General features: G+C 32.1%; 2 protein-coding genes and 1 long non-coding RNA gene across 10 annotated transcripts in view; 2 read left to right on the top strand and 1 right to left on the bottom strand.

Moving 5' to 3' along the window:
• The first annotated feature begins 50 nt into the window (after nucleotides 1–50).
• Nucleotides 51–4,023, top strand: LOC141461197 (uncharacterized). Its single transcript, XR_012462652.1, has 3 exons — nucleotides 51–693; nucleotides 777–1,008; nucleotides 3,077–4,023. It is a non-coding gene; the product is annotated as an uncharacterized lncRNA (long non-coding RNA).
• LOC141461154 (uncharacterized) lies at nucleotides 3,361–21,553 on the bottom strand. 5 transcript variants are annotated; one of them, XM_074141950.1, is made up of 6 exons: nucleotides 21,462–21,553; nucleotides 17,512–17,628; nucleotides 11,403–11,527; nucleotides 9,468–9,521; nucleotides 4,770–4,839; nucleotides 3,361–4,346 (listed from the first exon to the last, which is right to left on the bottom strand). In XM_074141950.1, exons 3-6 carry the CDS (start codon nucleotides 11,524–11,526, stop codon nucleotides 4,247–4,249), a joined length of 348 nt encoding a protein of 115 aa, XP_073998051.1. In that variant the 5' UTR covers nucleotide 11,527; nucleotides 17,512–17,628; nucleotides 21,462–21,553; the 3' UTR covers nucleotides 3,361–4,246. The 5 variants fall into 5 exon arrangements, with proteins under 5 accessions (XP_073998051.1, XP_073998020.1, XP_073998029.1 ...); XM_074141919.1 differs by lacking the exons at nucleotides 17,512–17,628; nucleotides 21,462–21,553 and adding exons at nucleotides 10,490–10,534; nucleotides 11,863–11,988; XM_074141928.1 differs by lacking the exons at nucleotides 17,512–17,628; nucleotides 21,462–21,553 and adding exons at nucleotides 10,490–10,534; nucleotides 11,602–11,766.
• LOC141461121 (uncharacterized) overlaps nucleotides 12,023–23,869 on the top strand; it is a 25,430-nt gene continuing 13,583 nt past the window's right edge. The window contains exons 1-3 of one of the 4 annotated variants that reach the window (XM_074141860.1): nucleotides 12,023–12,167; nucleotides 22,816–22,929; nucleotides 23,019–23,122. In XM_074141860.1, coding sequence (XP_073997961.1) covers nucleotides 22,899–22,929; nucleotides 23,019–23,122 — 135 coding nt within the window. In that variant the 5' untranslated portion in view covers nucleotides 12,023–12,167; nucleotides 22,816–22,898. Of the gene's footprint in view, nucleotides 12,168–21,694; nucleotides 21,855–22,815; nucleotides 22,934–23,018; nucleotides 23,123–23,869 lie in introns of those variants that run through there. The other 3 variants (XM_074141851.1, XM_074141869.1, XM_074141841.1) reach the window with 3 other exon arrangements.

Below are 23,869 nucleotides of genomic sequence, written 5' to 3'. Positions count from 1 at the left end.
TGAAACAGATCGTGGAAGGTAACACGCGGCTAAGGACCGATGGGTTCTGACCCATGTAAAATCTTTGTGTTAGTGAGGTAATTCCAAGAAAATTGGTCACTAACACAAAGATTTTACATGGGTCAGAACCCCAGGTGCCTTAGCGGCGTGTTACCTTCCACGATCTGTTTCAACTAGAGAGAATGTAGTCGGCTATTATCGGTATTCTTCGGCTAAGTGAAATATTTAACCTGCTGTAGTTTACTAGTTCGTGGCATGTTGGGAATTATAATGTTTATATGAATAAAAGTGATTTGAATTCATAGTTAACTTCTGGAATAGTTAACAATCTAAAAAAAAAAATTGATGAAATAATGCCAATTATTTACAATAAATGAGGTACAATAAATAATTATTAGAAGAAATGTGTTTCCGATAAGATTAATTTTGATTTCCCTCTCAACGTATGCATTGTCGGCAACACCACAAAAATATGCTCCATCTCTTAGAATAACAATCTTCCAAAAGCATGAAAATTCGTCCATATTTTCTTTTTCAAAAGCTGATCTCTAAATACTGTTCAATAAAGCTCTTATAAATGGCTTTTTGCAAGATCTTGGCCTAAGGCCAGAATTTAAATCATGTATCACATTTTACTCCATTTGAGGTGATTCTAAGTTATTATAACGCTTTCTGCAGATAAAGGATTATTTGGTGATTCTTTTTATTGTTTTAATTTTCTTAATATAAACCCTTTTCTTTGTTGACAGTTAATTGATTTTTGTATATTATTTCAGCTTCTGTTAGAGTTTCAACTGATTTCTGATGCAATGAAACCACCAATTTTGATACCACTTAACATAAATAATAATCAATCAAGTGTTGAAAGATTTTCAACGATTTCTGTTTATTTTCTGCCATTCTGAGATGTTTCGGATTTTCATCTTCATGAGAGAACAAACCATCATGATATTGTCCAGCATTACTGTTTCAACGAACAAACAGGCGTTTTTTTAAGTGGTTTAAAAGGTAATTATCTCTAAACTGACCATAACTTTAATTGGTGTTGTACAATGTCTCTATCGCTTTTATGCTTTTCGTATGTACTTAACTAAAATTATCAATGAAAGTAATGTGTAGAGATTCTAATAAGTACGGATAGATTCTACATAAAATTTAGGTGACGAATTGATAAATGCAATGTCTATCAGTAGATAATGTAGAGAAATATGGGTGCATCTTGCTGTACCACTTGAGCCAAATTAATGGAACAATGAGTAAGTGGATCGGAGGAGCAGATTCAAATAAAAAATGCAACGAACATTATCTATGCCAAGACTATTACATAGAAAATGTGGCTTGGTTCTCAGTGATGGATAATATCTTTGATTTTATCCGTTGTTGCAAACATGTTTATTGTGTCCTTGTCCAGTTACGGACTTTAATCAGGGATAGATTTATCAGTTTAGGGTAGCTAATTGGACTTTACTTATGTTTCCGTCTCTCTACAACGAATAAAATTATTTTGAGGTAAACTGTAAATTTATTTGTGCAATCCCCAGCTTATACTATTTACTACGAACACATTATTCACTTTCCCTAAATTAAATGCAGCTCCACCGGAAATTTAGAAAAACGATTGATTTTGATTTGACCAAAAGTGTGTCCGTAAGGTCTGTAGTTATACTATTTCAAGAAAATTCAAATCTAGTTCACGGCCTTCCTAAATGCCGTCTTTATACTCTTAGATGAGGGATTGTTCCTTAATGAAACCAAAATATGAAGTTGTCCATGCGAAAAATGCAGGCATATTTCCTATATATGTGGTCTTAATTACAAAATATCTGGCATGCCAGACATTTAGATGTAGAAAGAAAAAATACCTTAAAAAAATATCTGATGCTTTTAAGTTAATTTATTTAAAAACTATAAAAAAAAAATTATTTGAATGAAATTTTAATTTATAGATTAAGTGTATCAGTAAGTAAGGATTTGAAGAGGATTATGACATGAAATATAGTATGAACTATAGTGTTCACATAGTTTCAGCTGGAATTTTACAGCTACTTCATTTGAATTATGCAAGAAAAACAGTTTACTTTAACAGCAATGTATTCTGCAAATTCTGCGGTGTGTACATCAACTCACTTCATTTTGACCTGCCCAATATTTCTTCATTTTAGATTGAAATATTATACATAAAAGGTATTTGGAGCAGGACGATAAAATATGAATCTGAATATTAGCTGTTTGTGAAAATAAAAAATCCTTGATATTTTCCATGAAAAAGCTAAAGTTTTCTTTTGTTGAAGTTGTTCACTTACCTGCAGAATTTAGATATTTTATATTTAATACATCTATAAATTATTGTACAATGCTTTTGAACTCTTCAACTGTACTTGTATATATCAAGCTGAATAAAGCATGTATGCATGAAAGAATGAATTTTTGGAGTGTGTAAGAGGTCTCTTTGTTAAACCTCTGTTTACTACTGAAGAGGAACTAAAATATTTTAATGGTGTAAACTCTACTCTGGAAATTTGCCAGTAGACCTCACTTCTCCTCAGTAATAATACCAGTACTTTTTGATTTGACAATCATTGTAAGGGTAAGGTAAGCTGATTCACAGCCTTTTGAGAAACCAAGTTTGATCACTTGCAGTCCTGTTGAATTGCACACAAGAATAACAAGATTATAAGAATATTGCACATCAATAAAAAATACTTATGGCTTCAAAACCATATGGAGTATACATTGTTACCCCTCACCCAGTAAAACTGTATCTGATATCTAAACCTTCGTCTGATAGAACCCTAGTCACCCAGAATACAAGTACCATCAAAATGAATGTACTCGTGTTGAAAGTTCTTTTGAATGACCGAATTTTTTTTTTTTTTTTTGTAGGTTAAAAGATCAGCGTGTAGTTATTGTTTTAGAAACTTCTGACATCTGGAAGGAGGCTAAGATTCGTTCAGGAAATTACGACCTGACAGTTGACTCGTGCAAGTGTCTACCGTGATGGTGCTTGTATTTCCCTACATGCTCTGGCACCCAAACAAAAATTTCGTAATGAAGTAAATTTTTTAATTTGTTGCAGTGAGTAATCGATTGTTGAAGGCAAATGAACATGGTCAATGGTGCTCGGAATCTTCTTAATGAATTGCCGAGACTTCCAAATGGTCTTTTCTCGTCAGAGGAAACTGGCTACGATCGGACATTTAGCTGTAGAGAAAAGAATACCTAGTGAAGCAACCTTACCATTACTAATAATGAAACAGCTCCATAGACTTCTGCAGTAAATAGTAATCAGTTAGGTAAATTAATATAGGGGAAGAGATAAGAAAAGTAGTTGGAAAAACTGCTATATTTTTGAGGTACACAATACCCGAACAATAATGTTATAGATAACAGCAAGTTTCATTACTTAATAAATAAAAAAAGGAATGTTATCATTATTTTAGTTACTTCAATGAATAAATAAAAATTTATAGTACCTCAATCAAAATGTTAAAATACTGATCAGGTGTATTTAATATGTTTCAAAAAAGGAGTAAGAATGCGAATGCTATTGATCAATTAACAAAATATTCTTAAATGTTAAAACAAATTTGTTTTTGAAAAGTGTTTGTACAAATACACTGGCCAATATTATTTCTAATTTTTCTTTTTTAAAATTTTCGTTTTATTTTTTAACACCTCTTTTAAGTATTAAAATTTAGGTTACTAAAATAAATTTCTTAAAAAATGCAAGAAACTTACTTTAATCCAAAAGGGGTAACCTTTAAAATTTGTACCATAAATACAATTATATATAAAAAAAAAATTAATATCAATAATTATCAGATAAATTATTGTCTAATGAAAATTTTAAATTAAATACATTATTTATATTTTTATTAAAATAGGATGAAATTGATTAACCTGACATTTTAAAACAAAATAGATATTTTTATCTGCAACATGAAATAAAAGATCTCAATACTTGTATTTGGAGCGATTGATATTGAGGATGAAGTGAGAAAACAAAAGTCAGTTATGCCAAAATAGAAAAAACTTAAAATAGGGAATAATTCTTCTAGAAAATGAAAAATCACTTAATCCTCAAGTTTAAATTCAAAATTAACAGTTTTTATGTTGGCCTTATTAAAGAAAATCAAACTGAAAATGAACAATCAGCATTTCCAACAGAACCACAAAAATACTAAATTGAAAATGAAATATTTTTTTAACATTCCTTAGAACGAATGTGAATTAAAAAGAAAAAAAATTAAGATTGTTTTTTAGATGTAGAAATGTCAGAGGTCGAAATCACTCCACCACGATCAGTTTTTTTTGCGTTAGTTCTATGTATGGATAGAACGTTATTTCTGAAACAAACAATCTGTCTTTACATCATTGGATCTGAAAACAATAATTTTAAACAAAGTACCATTTTATTTTAGTGTGAAACTTGATTTGTCAGTAACAAGGGATGGGAATCCTATTTAGTTTTAAAGGTACTTTATGGTTAATACTTAAACAAAATGAAACTAAACAATACATATAAATAACATTAAAGATAGCCATCTATATTTATTAAAACAAAATAAAAATGGATTAATTACAAATATGACCCTCGTCTTTGGTGTTTTGTTATTTATTTCATTTCAAATTACTGCATAAATAAACAGCGAAAATGTTAGATGGTTACTGGTTATTGGTTTTCTTAAATTAAAGTACGGATATGTTGTGAATTTTGCAAAATTAAAGGAGAGGATGTTAATAGTGGATTTCTTAAAATTATTGTTTACATGTTCTGTGTTGTTATATTCTGAACTAATCTTTTGCCCCAGTAAGCTTCAAGGTCGAATGGAACAAAATCTGCAAAAGAAATAAGCATATTTTTAGTTACAAATAAGAACAAACAAAAGAGATAAATAAAATTTAATTATTCAAATGGAGATTAAAAATTGAATTAATTAACGAAAAATGAAAGAAAAAAAAATTCAAGCCACCGAAATGGATAAGTTTAGATAGCAGCCTAATAATAAATAACAAAGCGTAGAAAGAATACGAAAGGTATAAATTAAATAAAATTAAATGGAAGTTTAAAAAAGGTGTTACAGAAGGACGAAAATAATATCAAAACAAAGGAAAATAAGGGTACAGCTAAGGATGAGAAGCAGAACAATTAAAGGTAGAAGTAAAATAAGCATTTCATTGAGGAAAACTGTAATACGAAACTCCATTCGATCGATAAATTAATTAATATAAACACATAATTGTTTTAAATATTTCAAATTTTGAATGTTTGAAAATAGTGACTGAGTAGGTCAGTAATATCGATTACTTTCTTCATCACAGCGGATTTTCATAACATCAATGACTGATTCTGTTTGGTATAGAGAGTCTCTCATAATGGATTCAAATTATGAGAGAAATATGTCGCAATTAAAGCAAACAAGCGCCTTAAGGGTGTACAAAATCAACTATTATAGATTGTTTAAAATGAAGCTTTAAATAAACCAATAATAAGTAGGGTGTAAAAAAAGGCTTGAAAGTTTTCGAATGTTTTTTACTTTAATTAGTAGTACGAAATAAGTCTTACAAATTAAGTATTCAAAGAAAAATCCATTTTCTGTAAATAATTCAATTTCTCTTTGTTACTACAAAGGTTTGTTGGAGGCAAACAAATTTAATATAACCTGCTCTCCCCTCTTTTTCAATAGTAAAATTTTTACTCAACTAAAAATGAGCCATTGATAGAAATAAGTGGAAAGCCGAAGGAGCAAATATGTGCTATAAAGCTGGGTAAAGAAGAAGTTCGAAAATCCAATTCGTTCATTCTTAAGGCAAGCTGACGTAAGTATAATATATGGTCTTGCATTATCCTGCTGCAGAAGAACTATCATTCTGTTGACTAAAGAGGTGAACTTTGGACAGTATAGAGCCCTTGTCTAATTGTGTCGAATAGAAATCTGATGTATAGCTAGCCCATCAGCAACCAACGTTAAATGCATACTCCTTTAAAGTTTCGCCATTATTGAAATAAAAATCGCCAAGACTTTTGCTCTACACGAAATTTTTCCTGAGAACATCTGATTCCTTGTCCAGTTCGCTAGACTGGAATAATAAAAATGGATGAAATAGACAGCTTGTTGTTCACTAAAGTTATGCAATGAACTACAAAACAGATCTGGGTATACATAAAATCTTCTGAATATAAAATTTCAAAAATTTGATTTCATTTTGCCAAACTCCTCGACTTCTTTTCCTTTCATTTTTTGAATGGTTTATTACTACCCATCTCTAAATAATAACTACATCCTGCAAGAAATAATATTAAAACAAATAAAAAATAAATAGGAAACGAGAAATATCCCCGATAACCCTAATAAAAGGTAATAAGTTATTACGAAGAATAAGAAGTATTAAATAAGATTTTGGATTACCGATTTAAATGGGATCTCCATAATTGAATAATGAGTTCACAAGCAGTCCTCAACTAATGATTTTTGTGTTAAACATTTTCCCGTCACCTTAGGAAATGCAATTGATTACTAATGTTTGTTCCACGATCTGAAATGCAACTGGAGGCCGTCATAACTTGTCTTTGCCCTTGCCCTTTTGAATGGCACAGGTTTGATTAGAGCTCATTTTTATGTGATCAAAATAGGGCTCATAGACGATCAAAAAGCAAATTTTCTGTCTTAAAAAAAAAAACTCCTGATTCAGATTTTATTTTAAAAAATTATACAGTTTTTAAACACGTGACTTTCTTTTAAGGGCATCATTTTACGATTTTACTAACTTGTGTATTTGTAAGAATTATGCTTTGAAGTGCAAGCGTTAAGAGTTAAATGTAGAGAATGGGTGTAATAGTAAGTCCTGTGAATCTTCCTAACAGATTTTGTAATCAATGGGTAAACAGAAGTTCTTATGGCGGCGGGTGATAAGGGTAGGCTGCCTTTTTATCCGAGTTAACACTTAGGTTTACCTTTAACTGCCATTTTTTTTTTTTTAAAGCAGTTTTGAGTTTCAAATCTAAAATTTAGGGCAGCAATTTCTTCGGTAATCTCTACATTCTCCAAGTGAAAGACAAATTGCACCATTATAATCCCCTTATTTCAAACTTATTATGATTTGCCTTCGTCTGGGATCCAGGGTTTAAATTATGCAGCTATCACTGAAAGAATGCAAATAAAGTTTTGTACATTTCTTTTAATATTACCCCAGAACTTAGGTTCGACTTGGAGTGGGTGCCGCAAATTTAATTTTAAAAATTTTAAACACAATTTATCTTTGTTAATTCTTTCCATGCGTGAACGAAGTGTGTCCTGAAAATATTCAATATGACTTGGCTAAATAATCTTGAAAATAAGAAAATCCATTTAATTCTGCGACGAACCTTCTTATATTCATCATATTATTACAGAATGCCAGACCAAATTACAGAATTACATCTAAATTGGCTGAGAGAATCCTCCAAAATTCATAAGTAGAGATTTTGAAGCAGCAGTATATTCAAGTATTTATTTACATTTTAGAAATGATAATTCACGCGGTGTAGGCGAACATTTAATTACATACAATACTCTCGTTGGCATAATCAAAATATCTGGAGACTAATTTGTAAACAGTTCTCACTTATAGCTGTCACAGGGTAGAAATATAATTTGACTGAGAACAACTGCCTATTATGACTTAGCGACAGAGATGTCTCTATGCACTTTTTATTAAATTGCCTTGGCTATTCCTCGGTTAGAGCCAAATTTCTACATCAACATTAATTCGTTTCTAAACTAAAAAAAAAAATCTCTGAAACTTCGAAGTTCAGCCCTAATAGTTGATTCTTACTTCTCATCTCCTCGATATTTCTACAGCTTACTTATTCAACAAGTTCTTGTTAACTCATTCATATATTATTAACAGTAATAATTACATGACAAATAATTTCTAATTCTTCTAATTGCATTCTAAGACTGTTGTAATGCACCAATTTAAATTAAGTATCTAGATGCAATTTTACTTGAGATGTCATTCATTACAAATAATGTAATTATTCATTCATTATCCATCAATGGGATACCTTAGCCTTCATTACGCACGGTCCTTTATTCGCTTCCCAACTAACTGCTACCTAATGTTGTTCTCTTTCACTGCTGATACAGAGGTAGTTGATGTCTGCCACTTCTTTAATAATATTGTGTCCATTCAAGCAGATGTTAGCACCTCATCGTTATTTACGAGGAAGTGGATTTGATTATAAAGCCTCGAATTTTACAATGATCTACAAAGTTTAATGATTATTCAAAAAATTAACTCTTACTCTCTTAATGATGTTACAGAGGTGTAACAAAAGTCAAGGCGTTTTTGGCAAATTTATCTTAAAAAGAAGCACATAATAAAACAACAATTTATTCTTGAAAATAAAATACATTCAACCTAACTTCGTGTTAGTTATTCAATACCTTCCAGGTACAACGAAAGTTTTAGGAAGAACCAAAAAATTCAATAATTAAACAAAAATTCGTAATGAAATGTTTGCCCCCAAAAAAATGAATGAATGAATCGGCGGAATAAGAGATAGGAGGAAGAACCGAGACCTGAGTTAAACTCAGGGAGATGAAAATGTTCAAACTCTATTCAAAGGGGTCGCAGTGGCGTAGGCCTTGAGGCCGCCCTAGTCTAATCTATCTAAATGATTACTTAAGTGGGTAAATTCAGTCCTGTAAAAAAAGCGAAAACTTTTTCTTACACCCTATTACTTACACAAATCTCAAGCGGACGATAAGATGGGACATTCTTATACACATATTTTTTAGAATTAACTGTTAATCGGATATTTAATTGATTTTTACTTCTTATCACCACTGTTTAGTATTGCTCTTTCAACTTTTTAAGGAGGTATTTGTAATTCTTAAAATATAAGGGATAGTATTGGCCTTATCTTAATCATCTTTTCAGAATGTCCAATAATTGCTATGAAAGGCGCTAATGGCCACAGACGTCGATGCGCCGGAAAAAAAAATTGCTATGAATATCAGAACTTAACCCATTCGCTGCCAAGCCTAAATTGTATGAAGTTATTCGCTTTGCCATTTCTATTATGTGTGTTATTGTTTATCTAAGTTTTATTATTTCAAGATAAATACACATATTTTGTCATAAATCATAAATAATCATTTACATGTATAAAAATCAACCACGAGTAACTCGTGGTTGGCAATGGGAATGCAACAGGACTCGATATCCTTTTTCTTATTTGCGCACGTTTAAGCAAAATAACAAATGAATCACACAAATTGTTATGCTATTATACCAAATAATACCATTATTCCAAATAATAATACTAAACAAATCTTTATAATATAAAGTATAATATAATATAAAGAATATATTGAAAGTATCACGAGTATATTCGTGCTGGCAATGCGTAACACCCTGTCAACCACGAGTATATTCGTGGAAAGGTGGTGGTGAAAGGCATTAAAGAAAAAAATATTTACCTTTTAACATCGGATTTGGATCAGTTTCTGTATGATAGGCCACTGTCGGAGCCCCTGAAAAGCCAATAAAAATTATTCTTGTTTTTTTGACAATCTCTTTTAAATATTTTTGTTCAATATTTTAAAGAATAATATTTTAGAGGTAAATAAGAAGTTATTGGCCCAACAGTAATTAAAACCCACATTGAAACAATTTATTATTTTAAAGAGAAACAATAGGTATAATTCCAATACCATTAAGTCAGATTACTTTTGAGCTCAAGGCAGCCACAACTCAACTCACATTCAAACAGTAATAAATGAATGAAGTGATTTACATCAGAGGGCCACTGCTCAGATTTAAGGTAGGTTGCAGTGAATCCTAAGCTTCATGACTATAATGTACCGTGTGCTGCGATGATCAGGGCGCAAGGGTGTATTCATTCTGTTCACTGGGAGGAGAACTTGCCTTGTACAAGTTATTTGTAACTGATAAAACCTACAATGAAGATGCTCAAGGCCGCTTAGAATTAAACAATGCGAGATTAAAAAATAGGAAGCAATTCCTTTGAATGTAATATTTTTGTTTCCACCTACGCACTGTCAATGTCACAACTGAACTGCATAAAGGATATTCGAAAAACGTCAAAAAAATTCGATTGTGGGGTACAATAAGTATAAATTACAAATTATCATTACACTGCTTGTTACGAATGCTATTTCTGAAAAACTGCAGAAAGGAAAACTTTGGTTTTTGCATAGCATTAAATTTACTCCGTTATTGTTAACATATGAAAACAAATTCGAATGTGACGCATTAACAACGGTCAAAAACAAAGTAAAACTTGGTACTAATAACTTTTTCAAGAAATTAATATATTTATGTACTAAGATAAATTAAATAATTTATTTCTTCTTACATAGCTAACAGTGCAGTAAATTGAACAAATAATAAAGCAGTTATGATACTTGAAATTAAACATTTTTTGTTGAATCATTTTCACATTTAAAAAAATAATTAATTTATTACAAAAAATAACTACCTTGAGCATTGCCCTTCTGAAATTCTTGACAAACTTTATTCCATGCTGAAATGAAATAATTTTTTTTCTTAAACAAATTCAAGACTGTGACGAAATATATTTTCTCCTTAAGCAAATTACGAATAATTGAAATCTTAATAAATATTGAAAGTTTATTAATTTTGCAAATAAAAAAAAAAGAAAAAAAAAAAGGCAAATTGCCAAGTGTTCAATGTAATTAATTTGGATTTAAGTGCCACATTTCATTGCTTTAATATTGGGAAAAAAATCTTAAAATAAATGCGAGGCTGAAACTCCTTTACAACTTTACTATTTTCACTTGCCTTTATAAACATATAAAGCAATTATCAATGAGAGGAAGTTTAAAACAGTAAATGTTTTTAAATCACGAAAACTAGGAAGAAATAATGTCTATAAACGAAAACATCTAAAAATCATACAACAGATGAAATAGAAATAATCCCAAAAAAGTTGGTTGTATTTAACAAAGTAGGTCACCTGGAATTAGGTTATATATAGAATAAGGTCTATGGCAAGTAGCTAAGTAAATCTTAAGAGTTAAATATAATTTTCAAAAAACTATACGTCCTAAATGAAAACCCAATTCTTAAATGTAGCTACATTATATATCAAAGATTGCTTTGATTTTTAAAATTAACCAAGTTTCATAGAGCTGGGAACAACTTATTACAAAATAGCACAGTAAGTCCATTACTTAAATGGTTTTCTAATGATCTACATTGTTGGGTACAGGAGGATTTAAGCCACTGTTTAAGAAAATGTAATTCATTCAAAGTAAACCACATCACTGATTATTTTTACTAATTTCTCTAACAACTGAAAGAAAATCGGCACGTTAACTGAAGAGCTTCGAATGTTAAAGAAATATGTTTCTTAATAATATTGTACTTACAATCACAAATATATTTAATTAACTCTTCCTGCTGTTGTTGCTGAACAGGTGGAAGATGTTGATGTGTTAAATTATCTTTTATCCTAGAATTTGGCTGCATTCTTTTACCATTACTGGTGCTCATCCTAAAACAATATTTTAATAAAAATCCTACTATGCTTCAGTGAATAAAAGTAATGACCAATTTGGAATAACGTACTTAGAATCTAAAATTTTTCTCTTAATAAAAGAAAATTAAGTGTTATTATAAATAATTTGCTACTAAGTACTTTTTTGTAAAAAAAAATTAATTTATAAAGATAGCTGTCTTTGACCTCATCACAAAACATAGATGGAGAACAGATGGTAATCCCCAGTATTTACAAACATTATCATTGTTGCCAACATACAAAACAGAATTGCCCTAACAAATCTTGGTTAAAGAGAAATTTTAAAAATTACTTTTTATAGGCTTGCTTACATTAAATATTGTTAATTTAATTTCTAATCGAAAACATCTCACTTTTTTGTTTCAATTTTTGTTTAGTCTCAGATCAATTATTTTTTAGTATTTTAGCAAAGTGGGTATTAGTATTCCAAAAAATCATAAACAGAATTAAATTTCACAATCAGTAACATATTAATCAAAAATTAGCCCTTATCACTATGAATTTTAGGAGTTGTAACTATTAGTAACGAAAACAACAGGATTTTAGGTTAGCTACTCAATAGTTTTTTAATTTTGAGACAAAAAAAAAACTGCAGAAGGAGCAAAAAGGGCACTAGGTAATTAAAACTTTTTAAAAAAATTCCGTAGCCTTAAAATTGTATTCAATTTGCTAGGAATGTTTTTATATGTTCAATTAAAAATATATTTCTAAATATTGTATTTTGAAATCAAATTTTACATTTTTCATACCACAGAAATTTCACCCGAGTTAATATAATATCACATTCTTTTTGTGGAAGGAATCATTTTTGGTAATGATTTCTTATATGTATACTGTAGGTTATTTTTTCCCCAAATAACAAATTAATGTTACTAAAAGGAAGTTTATATCCTTGAGGATATGTAAAATTTGTTGTTATGCTACAATAGAAAAACTAATTACATTAGATAAAAATAAATATATACATATATATGTAACTCTATTGAGATGTTTGATGATTTCATATACAGGCTAAGGTTTTCTACCTTTATGTAAAGCACGATATCTGCTATAATTAATTAGTAACTTTGATGTGATTCATTCCCTAGTCACATAAAATCAGTAATTTTCGAACAAAGCCAATCAAAGAAACAAATAAGAAACCGAGCTACACTTCTGATAAAACTATTTAAGAGTCAAATAAGTACGATATACGATTCTTCTGATGAACATAATTTCAAAAAGTCTAATGCTAGCGATGTCCTAAACGTTTTCATAAACTTTTCGGAAACCATGCATCTTGCCATGCTACATTTTAGATCTTAATTTTCTTAATGTGGAAATCAAACGAAGTTCGAAGATATTAGTTTTTCCTTCAAAATTCAGTTTTTTTCTTTTTACATTACATTTGAACATCATTTAAACCCTCAGATTCAAAGATTAAATAATTAAAATATAATGCCCCTTCAAAATTAAAACGGCGTAATATACTAAACGAATTTAGCATCCAACTTAAAAGAGCCAAATAGCAAAAGTGCCCGTATAAACTTCTTATACACGAAAGATTTGTAAAAAAACTACAAAATAATATCCACGCATTAATTTCAATTTTGCTATTTTTCATTTCACAACTGGTATATCTTTAAAATAACTTGTATTTCTATCAAATAATTATTACCATGTGATTTAATCTCAAATAAATGCGTTATACAGCATATTTTTAGTCAAGGAAAAATTCTTTATTGATTTAAAATAACGGCTGTAAAGATAAAATTTAGACTGTTTTAAATTTTTGAAATTGAATAATTTTTAATTAATAAAAGTTTGTGTCAATTTCGCCTAACGCTTATTTACTTTAAGACTGTGTATTTCAAACTAAAGAGATTCTTTATCTTATAGACATTCATAAAATTATACTAGCAGTAATATGCTAAAAGAGTAAAAGCAGTACTTGTAAAATTAGGTACTTTTTATATGTACACTACTGAAGCTGATTCCTTTAGCTCGAAACGTTCATTTTGAAATAAATAAATATTAGGAGAATTTGATATCAATTTTAATCCGTTCATTCCATTTTAACTCATCTCAATTCAAATAACCCATGAATGATTAATTTTTTTTAAAACGGTTTAACATTTGTTAAACATAAAATGCTATTGGTTCAAATAAAAAATAATCACTTATATTTTAAACATTGCAAAAATTTATTAAAAGGTGTTTATGAAATCAGATAGCTTTAAATTAAACCACACTTCCCGATTAAGTCGGTACCCCACCTTGAAGCCGAATAACAAATTACATTCCGTCTTCAAAACTCAATTTATAGCATCATCGTTTACCGCAATAGCTCTTTACGTAGTAATATTCAATAATTAAAAGTGTCGACTAAATTGTAATAACTGAGAAAGGAAAAGTCGTGTAGTTGTTTACGTCAGAATTTTTGCTTCAAGTATTCACAGCGGTGCTGTTTAGTGATTTAAAACGAAAGGACGGTTAATTTTATTGGATATGCTATATTCAGTAACGTGCAAACTGATATTAACTATACTATAATTATATATAAATTCCATAAAAACATTAATGGCGTTCCTAAACGTACAGAGAAAGTGTTACTTACTTAAAAGGTATCTTGCGCACCATTTTGTGTAACGCGATACACTAGAGACTTCTAAGTGATCTGCACATAAACAGGCAAGCCCACAACTGTATCCAATGACCACGCGAAAAAACAAACTGAAGGCAGACTCAGGAGCCCACGAACAGCACCACTTCAGGATACACGCCTAGACCCCTATGGATATCGCCAGTGGTGAAACGTACAATCACAACGCCACACCGCTCTACCCGAACCGGCTGGATCCCCTGGCCTCGTCGCTACGCTACTGAGCCGACTGGACCATCAGTTCACCGGTCCCTTCACCAAGAAGTTTATCCTTTATTAAAATTTCCCATTCCCAACGCTTGAGTGCTGAGATGGCATCGTCATTGGATCATACGATTGAACAATCATCCATCAGCCTCCAGAAAGACGAAGCAAGATGAGGGAGGTTTTGGAGAGTATACGGACTACAAAGCCAACGTGAATACCTGCCAATAGTCGCGAGAGAAAAGTTTCCACACAACAGAAAAAGCATATCCAAGAAAAATACATACAAATGTACAACAATGAATTTGAATGATCTTTTAACCGTAAACTATTAATATTTTGGATTAATTAAATTATTAATTAGCGAGGATTCGGTAAAATGATGATGTCTATATTAAATTTTTAAATAAATTCATTTAGTCTGGTTCATTTGCGAGAAAATGCAAGTGGCAGTAGAATATTTTAATTAGCATTGGTTATTCAGCACTGAATCTCTATTTTGGTAATGTGTGATAGTGCCCGGTACTGTGATAATACCCGATTTGTGCTTAGCTCTGTAAACGTGTTATGGAGACCACCGATGCTAGTCCGTGTAAGGAACAAAGTGGGAGGGAATGTATTATCTGGGCTATAAAAGTGATTTGACTGCAGTTCGTCCTTACAATGTAAATCTTCTTCAATACTATTGTGATATAAAAATGATTTGCAGGGGAAAAAAAACGGTCTATACAGGAATAGAAATTGTTTACAGATATGTTTACGACTTCGATAAAAAGGCGGGTTAGTTATTTTTGATAGAATACAAGCACAGAGGTGGCATTGGTGTCTGGAAGGAGAGTAGAACCTCCCTAAATAGTAAAGGATTGGTTTAAGTGGTCTGGTAAAGTAGAAGGCGAAGCCCTCAATTTGACAGTCTAATTTGTAACTTTTTATTGACTTTTACTTGGTAAGAAAATTATTGCAATCTTGTCAAATTTTGTATTTTCGAATTTTCAGTGGATATAAGAAATGTAACAGTAGATGAGCCTACTGAGTTCAATAAAAAACATTGGTGCTTTTAACCAGAGAAAATCGTAGAAGATGGTAAAACCAATTCAGAAAGATCAAAGTTTCTCTTTCACTCACCGTGATATACATCTTTTACATGAAACATATTTTAAGGGAAATTTTAATAAAGGATAAACTTCTTGGTGAAGGGACGATTAGGCTTTCCTTTACAGAATCATTTGGTGCCACATAAATGAATGGATTATGGGACAAAAATTAGGAGTAGAAACATGAGGTTTGGTCATTGAGATCTGGAGCACAGATTTAGGAATTCTGCAGTTTGAATCTTCTATCCGCTTGTTGGACAAATTTTGTTCTTTCGTCACTATAAATTCGTCCTCTGAAATTTGGTAGTTGGACATTATGTTTTTTTTGAGGTGGAAAGTCGTTCCCTCAGGTGAAGATAAAATTTCTCTTTTCAACAGCAATTCAGAAAATAAATAATTCCAATTCAAATTTTATTTTGTTTACAGTAATATTGCGTGCCAGTCACCAGGGTAGGCACCCACGTCATTATAAACCCTCTAGTAGTTACCAGTAATATCTTAGTTTCAGTGAGTTATCATAATAAATATATTATAATACCCCCACCGGATTACTCTTCACTCTAAGTAACTACGTTTTGTATATTTTATTAGACATTAAAGATAACGGTCGCATGTTTTCTTGTTGCCTTTATTACGGCGGCATTCACGAATAAATTATAATAATTTATTGTGAGCAATAACTTCCTATTTTCTTCATTCAACTTTTTTGTTTTCTAAGCTAAATATAATTTATTAGATAAATATGTGAAAAAAGTGGGATTTTAAATTATTTTTGTTCAAATTAAACGCCCTGAACTCATAATACTATAAAGTTATTAGTGTTATTAGACAAAGTTCCAACAAATTTTGTAGGAAAACATCAGAGACAAATGCTTTAATGCTAATTACATTTACAAGAATTTTAAGTCTTATAATCATGCAAGAGTTCCAAAATGCAGGCCTCCCACAACTACAGGTCCTTGCTCATAAAAAAAACTCACTAACGCTATTGTTACTTTCTCTTAATGGTGTTAACTTGGAGTTCTCACCTTAAATTCTAATTTTGAAGTCACCTGATTCCGAAAAAGGGGTTTTTAAAGAAAATGACTCGTACGAATGAAACAGTGTCTGTGAATGAAATATCTCCAAAACCAAAAAAAAATCTTGAGTGAGTTCAAACTTCGTAATTAAATTTGCATTCTACCAGGCAATCCATTTGCAACTTAGCGATCGAAATTCAATATCTGGAATTGGCATTTTCATACTGACACTTTTCAAATTTTTTTAAGTAGCTTTATGAAACATTTTCCGAGAAGATTCAGGGTTTTTCTGAAGAGGAGGGTGGTCATGTTTTTATTTTCAATCCACTTCTTTTTAGCTTTTTTTTTTTTCAGCTTTAGCCGTACTTAGTTAGACAAGAATCACCTCCATGCCAGCAAGTGTAATGAAAAATGAGCGAAACTAACTCTATAATTTGAAATTTATATCAAAATTTTTTTTTCCTCAACAAGTTCTAAGATTTCTCGTTTTTCTTAAAAATCTTTTTATTTTCGAGGATCTATGCTGATGCCAATTTACTTTTTACATTTAGCGTGGCCTTTGTAAGGTATTGCACAAAAGACTGCCACAGAAACTTTAAAGGTAAAAGTTGCATCAATAAATAATACATATTGTCACGTCAAGTTATTCATTACAAATGGGTTATTTGCGTCGAGAATCAAGAGCTCACACTCCCTTTTATTTCATTAATAGAAGCCGGAGTTCCTCAGGGACTCAGTCCAGCATTCTATATTCGACGAACATTATATCCCTCAAATATTTGGTCCTGTAATAGTCAAGTACGCTGATGGTACAGTTTTATTAGCCAGCAACGAACGCAACTACAAGCATCAGTAGTTATAATAATCCTGTGGTTTGGTGGGTGTACACCTAAACCTTAGTATGACCCCACCTTTACTGCGCTAAGATGACCCCACACCCTAACTACTCTAAGGATCAATTCCATTAATATGCTGTAAAAAATGAAAGAGACAATTAAATACCTTGGGAAGGGTTTTTTACCGACGACTCTCCTGGTGTTAAAACATTACTGCGTAAGTTCCTATATACCTCGATGAACCGGCCAGTATTAACCACTGCCTGTCCAATTGGTCTGGGAGCTGCAATCACAAATATGTATTTAAGTATTGATGTAAACATGTGTACACTCTGAAGTGAATAATCTAAGTTAATAATTTATTTAAAGAAAGTATTTAATTTTAAAAAAGATGTATTTTAAATACTTAAAAAGTTTTTTAGTTACAATACTGGAAATCCTGAAGGTTGGAAAGAATATAAAGTAATGTAGTAAATAATTTTTGTAAATTACATTACTTTATACAAATTCATTACAATACAATGACTACATACGTAACTACGTTGTAAAATACTATATGTTCCCTGAAGATGACCTAGTCCCTTGGTTGAAATCGGCTAAATTAATAAAATTACTATCTCATATTGATTTTTAATGACTTAATGAGTTTATTTCTAATTTATGCAAAAGATACAGCTATACATTCTCCTCACATTGATCCGGTAACTTCACACAGAAACCTCCAAACTCCTTTCCTTTCTCTTGAGGAATGGTTCCAAAAATGGAAAATAAAGTCAAACGCAAGCAGATCTCAAAATATTACTTTCACTCTCCTCCGCATCACTCTTCCTCCGATCTACTATGACTCAATTCCAATTCCTCCTGCCAATGTTGTCCTTAGGCTTTATTTAGACAAAAGACTGACTTGGAACCCTCACAAACGACTTAAACGAACTGAAGTTAACAGGCGTTATCGACTGCTTAAAAGACTACTAGACTAACGATCTAATCTTTCTCTTAATAACAAACGACTTGCTTACGCTCCCAAACAGGGGCGGCTTGACCTATAGTGCAGGGTGTGCAATGCTAAGAGCATCGTCTTGGACCATCATGGTACAACAATGATATGACAGAAGCGGCCAGCCAGCGCGGTGGCGGCAGTTATCAAACGCGATAACTTAGTTAATAGTTATAGCCGCGGGTGGGGGTCAGGCCTAGGGGGCGCCAGGGTTTCATTGCCACCTGGTATTGAACCGAGGGGTTTCAACGAAACGCTCCAATCTTCAACGAATTTAATCTCTTCAACAGAAAATTCTCCGCACTATCGTTAACGTTTCGAATCTAACCATCCAAACATACTTAGAAATTCTATTTGTAAATAAATTTGGTGGAACTCGCTTCAAAAGCATTCATCAGAACTTACAGTCTCATTCCAATCCTCTTATCCGCCATGAGAACATCTCATCACCTTCCAGATCATCCTCCTAGGTGATTAAAATGACAGGGTCTTCGCGATTTTCTGAGGACAGTAGTCAATCTAGAAATGCCTTAAGGAGTGTTACCGCTGGGTAACTTCTCCCCTCAGTTAGTGAGTGTACAGCGGTATCAGTTTTGTCATTGTTACTAATAGTGTACCAAGTTCATTAAAAGTTGCTTGATTTCCAGTTAAACACCGCAGTATTGTAGCATGGTTCAATGCGTTTTGACTAGCAATTTTACAAAGTTTTTATTAATTGTTGATTTCTTTTATTTTTAATCGATTACTGCAGCAACTTTAGCATTTAAACTGCCCACCTCACTTTGATGTATAAAGCACTTATAATTGTTACTACTGAAATGCCGTTCCACCATTTCCTTACCCTCTTTTACTCCCATATACTTGTGTTCCTTTTTATTGGAAACAGGGTTAACTATAGTGCCAGATTTTTTCAGCTCGATTTATGTCTTACATCCGAGTTATTTTATAACTACTTAATAATATTTAATTACTCTTTAGAGTAGAACCTGTAATCACAGTAACCACTACCAATGGAGATCTTATTGTTTCTTTACTTTAACACGTTTTTTATTTCATAACCTACTTTATCTGACTTTCTGATAACTGAGTATCTACAGTACGAATTACGCCCCTTTTCATAGCAGTGAATTGCCCTCCATTTTTGTTCTTCAAAATGTAGAATCCATTAGTTTAATCGATAAATTTACGTAATTCATTTCTAAATCTATTCTAATATCTAGCCATAATCTCATGCAGGATTGTGTGGAGAATGAGGTGTTTAGATTTGAGAACGCTCCATCGGAACAGGTCTGATTTTTTTTGTTGAAATGAGTTTGGAAAAGTAATTAATGATCAGCGGGAAAACTAATTTAAAGGCTGAAATAGAAGGACAATCTTTTTAAAGTTAACATGCAATTTAGTTCTTTCTTCCAACATTTGTCAACGAAACTTTCTTATTAGAATTATATCTAGATTCTTTGATAACATCAAATAAAGTTGAAAGAAATAGATTAAAACTTTGTTTGCTATCTCTTAAATTAAATGTTATTTATATATTTTGTTTTTTGATTGAAATCGAAAAATGTGGTTTTAATGTAAATAGTAATTTAAGCCAATTCAAATCGCTGAGTCTTTTTTTTACGAAATTTCAAAAATCTTAAAATTACACTAAGTGAAATCTCACTTCCGGGTAACCCATTCCTCAAATTTGGGATTGTAGCAATGCATAGTATTACTTGGTGTTTAATATTTGAACATTTTTTCGGAAAAAATCGATAATGGGAGAGGATCGATTCCTTCTAAGGTGGAATTTACTATCTCCTGTCTAATGTTTAAAGGAAGGTTAAAAGGTGTTGCTTTTAATCGACTTTCTTTTTTTCTTTTTTTTTAAAAATCCTCTTTCGGAAAGAACTCTCAACTGGATTGTTGGCGTTTTTGAAATGTTCTCGAAAATCGCTGCTAGAAATTTTTCTGTAAATTTACGATATACATTGCATACAGATAGATTTAGAAACTATTAATTTTATCATCTTTCTAGAAAAATTCGTTTTAGGGCAGTTTTTCGGTCAGGGATACGAGAAATATGCTAGCTACGACTGATAAAATCTTTTATATTCAATGCATTACGCAACCGAAGAGTCACTGGAAGAGAGTAATCAGCCAATGTTGACACTCTCGGGAATTTTAGCGAATGGAATTATCTAGGCTAGATCAAGCGGCCAACGACGTTTTAGACGTCGTGGTGGTTTATAAGGGTTATGTCTTGGATTATTAGAGTCTTGTTGGGTGGAGGAAAGAGTTCAAGATGTTAAATTGGGATGACTGGTTAAGTTTCTGTGGAAATTAAGGAATCATGAATGGATGGATTCGGTGATAAAGGGGATCTTTAGATCTTTGTGAAGCGTATCTAAGAAAATTCTTGTAGAGGGTTAGTTTGTTGGGTGTGCTTAGTTTAGATTTAGGTCCGATCATGCGTCTTAGTTGTCCGTACCCTTTGTTTACTTGTTGTCTTTTAAGTCTAGTGTGTGTGTATCCTATGTGAGTCTCCTGTCCAAGAAGAAACCCAGGAAGCGCACTAAGTTCGTAGCAGGGATAGGATTGTTAAGTAAAAATACATTTGGGCACATTTGACGCCTGTTCGTGAAAATTATGTGGACGCTTTATTTTCATTAATTTTTATGCGCCAATGGGTACACCAGCTTTCTGTTAGATTTATGTTCTCTTGTAGAGATTTGGAGGTTTCGGATGGTTCTCTGAGTGGGTACAGAGGATGGCAATATCGTCAGCAAAGGTGATTGGGTGAGTAGGAATATCAGCAGTGTATGCAGTGTCAAGGATGGGGTCCAGGAATGCTGCCTTGTGGAACTCCAGCGAAGATAAGTTTATCTGGGGAATATTCGGAGCCTACTGTTACTTTAAAATGTCGAGACAGTTAAGTAGGGTCAGAGAGTAAAAAAAATAAGTGCTTGGTAGGATTTTTTAAGCTTTTACGGAAGACCTAAGTGCCAAATCTTATACAAAAATCCTGGGCGATATCCAGGAAGACACTCGAGCAGATAAAATCGAAGATATATATATACATCCTTGTTGCATTTAAAATTAACTTCTCATTAATAAATTTAGTAATTACATTTACTCACATGGCTGAAGTTTCATCAACTGACTGTGCATATCTCATGGAAATACGTATCCTTACCCTGATCGCCAGCAATGGGTTTAGGCCCACGTCTGATTTCTGGTATTTCATTTTCTCTTACCTCTTGTTCTCAGAGGTGGGGATAGTAGTGCGTGTCCATTACGTCAAGTGCTCCAAGAGTAGTGGGGATGGCTTAAAGGGGAGTAAACACCCTGTCAAAGGTTCCTATTTGAAGTGAAGAGATTCAGTAAGTAGCTGGTGGTCGGATGGTTAGAGAACGTTAAGAATGAATCCTATTCACTGAACGTCCTTTCTTGAAAGTAAAAATTAAATAAACAAATACGCATTTACTAAATTTTAATAGCAACAGTTTTATAGTTACTTCATCATGTCTAAGGTCAGTAGTTATTATTGTGCTTATCTTATTTATAAATTTGGATCCTTTTTTGATTTTGAGGGAAAATCATAATTCAGTTACTTTATCAAATAATCATTCATACATTATTCACAAGGATAATTTCCTTCTTAAGCTTAGGTGCAGATTTACAAACGGTTGTTTTCTATTCTTCAACTGTATCCACAGCCACTATTAGATTACTTATCACCTACATGTATTTCCTGGTACACCCTGACTTTGAATACTTTACAATTACCTTCCCATTTCGCTAAGCAGTTCATCAACTGCGGGACATCATGGTCACAGCAATCTTCAAGGCAACTCCTACAATTTTTCGAGAGTTTTGAATAAACTCGATGAAAAGAGCTTACAAGAAAGTTTCCTTAATTATAATCTTTTTTTTTTTTTAATGCATAAATCACGCTTTAATGTGAACTCCAAATTTTGTAAAAGTACCTTATCGCAAACTGTCTTAGAATCGCGATGGCTTCTTGGATCTCTTCTGTATTAAATACCATTCATCCAACCTTAAAAAGTTGGATTATTGACCTAACATAGTCTTAAAATCCAAACTTTTCCATTTCCCAAGTTTTGGATAAAATGACTACCGAGCTCTCCAATTCAAGGAAGATATAGATAACTTAAAGTCTTTTTCTCGAGACAGCTTCGAGTATTTTACAGCAAATGTCCTCAAATTAATTTTTAGTCTTAATGTAGGCCATCTATCATCACAGTGTTAAACCTGCATCAGTCCAATTGTGCAGCTTGCCCTCTCAATGACACAATGCTACTGCCTTTCTTTAGATCCGAACGGACTACTTTATTCTATGATCAACAACCATGATTTCCATGTTCCCTATAGAATTACCTCATTTTATCTATCCTAAAATAGCTCATTTTAATTTAATTTGTTGTCAAAAACAACTGATTTAAATATTTCCATTGGATTTTTGTGCATCAGGTTGCGAGTCTAGCGGCGGCCCGGAAAATGGCGAAAAAAGGAGGTCAAGCATCTTTACAAGTTGAAGTAAGCAGTGACGATGAATGGGAAGCATTACTAGAACGAAAAGGGCTTGTAGGTAATTGTTTAAACTGTATACTTTACCAATTATATATTGCATCATAAAAATATGAAGGAAATTTCTTTAATTATCATTTTTGTAGTGGTCGATGTATTTACTGATTGGTGTGGTCCGTGCGTCGGCATGATGAGCAATCTAAAGAAGGTAAAATTGGAATTGGGAAGTGACCTGCTTCACCTAGCTATGGTAACCTACATTCCTTTAATTAAGTAGAACATATGTTTATCGCTTTGGTAAATTATTCTATGATAGGTCTTCTGGATTAACGTTTTATCCAATGCTTTTTCTCTTTGAGGTATTTTTTTTTTTTTTTTTACCCAATACCTGAGACTGAAAATGTATTATAAGTGAAACTGTATCTACATCGCCAGAATAATATAAGCTTAGTTATTACTAGCCTGAAATCAGAACGCTACCTCTGAGTAGCAAGCCAGATGAAGACCCTGGTCTCTGCCCAGTTTAATTAAATCCTAATATAGTTTGGTTCAAGCCAGAGCTTTCCCGAAAAAGTGCAAGGCAAACTGTCCTAGGCCTATCCGCGTGTGTAACATAATCTAGGCCAGAGTAAGCCTTCCATGCCACAGTCTACCATTCTACCATTGTAGTCAGTCCAAAGGATGCTTCCTTATTTAATGAGCATCGGGAGAAACTGTGGATGAATTTAACTGTAAATTGGATGAATTTTTATCTAAGCCTGACAAAAATTTACTACTTTTGTGTTATAAAACAGTCACAAAGACAATCTTCCAACTGAATCTAAATTCTTATCTGATTTATTCGTATTTTTAACTTAATTTACCGGGTACTCTAGCGCTAGAACAGCTAACGAGGTGGAATGAAAGACGGGAACAGTAGTCTGGGATATCAGGCGCCACGGTAGCCGAGCGGTTAGAGGCGAGACCAGTAAAGCTAATATGTATTGTGGTACTGGGT

This window comes from Rhodnius prolixus, unplaced genomic scaffold (assembly GCF_049639745.1).
Source record: "Rhodnius prolixus isolate KJV_2025 unplaced genomic scaffold, Rpr scaffold_1, whole genome shotgun sequence".
NCBI classification, from domain to species: Eukaryota; Metazoa; Arthropoda; class Insecta; order Hemiptera; family Reduviidae; genus Rhodnius; species Rhodnius prolixus.
Note: the sequence above shows the minus strand (reverse complement) of the source record. Positions and strands in the feature narration are given on the sequence as shown.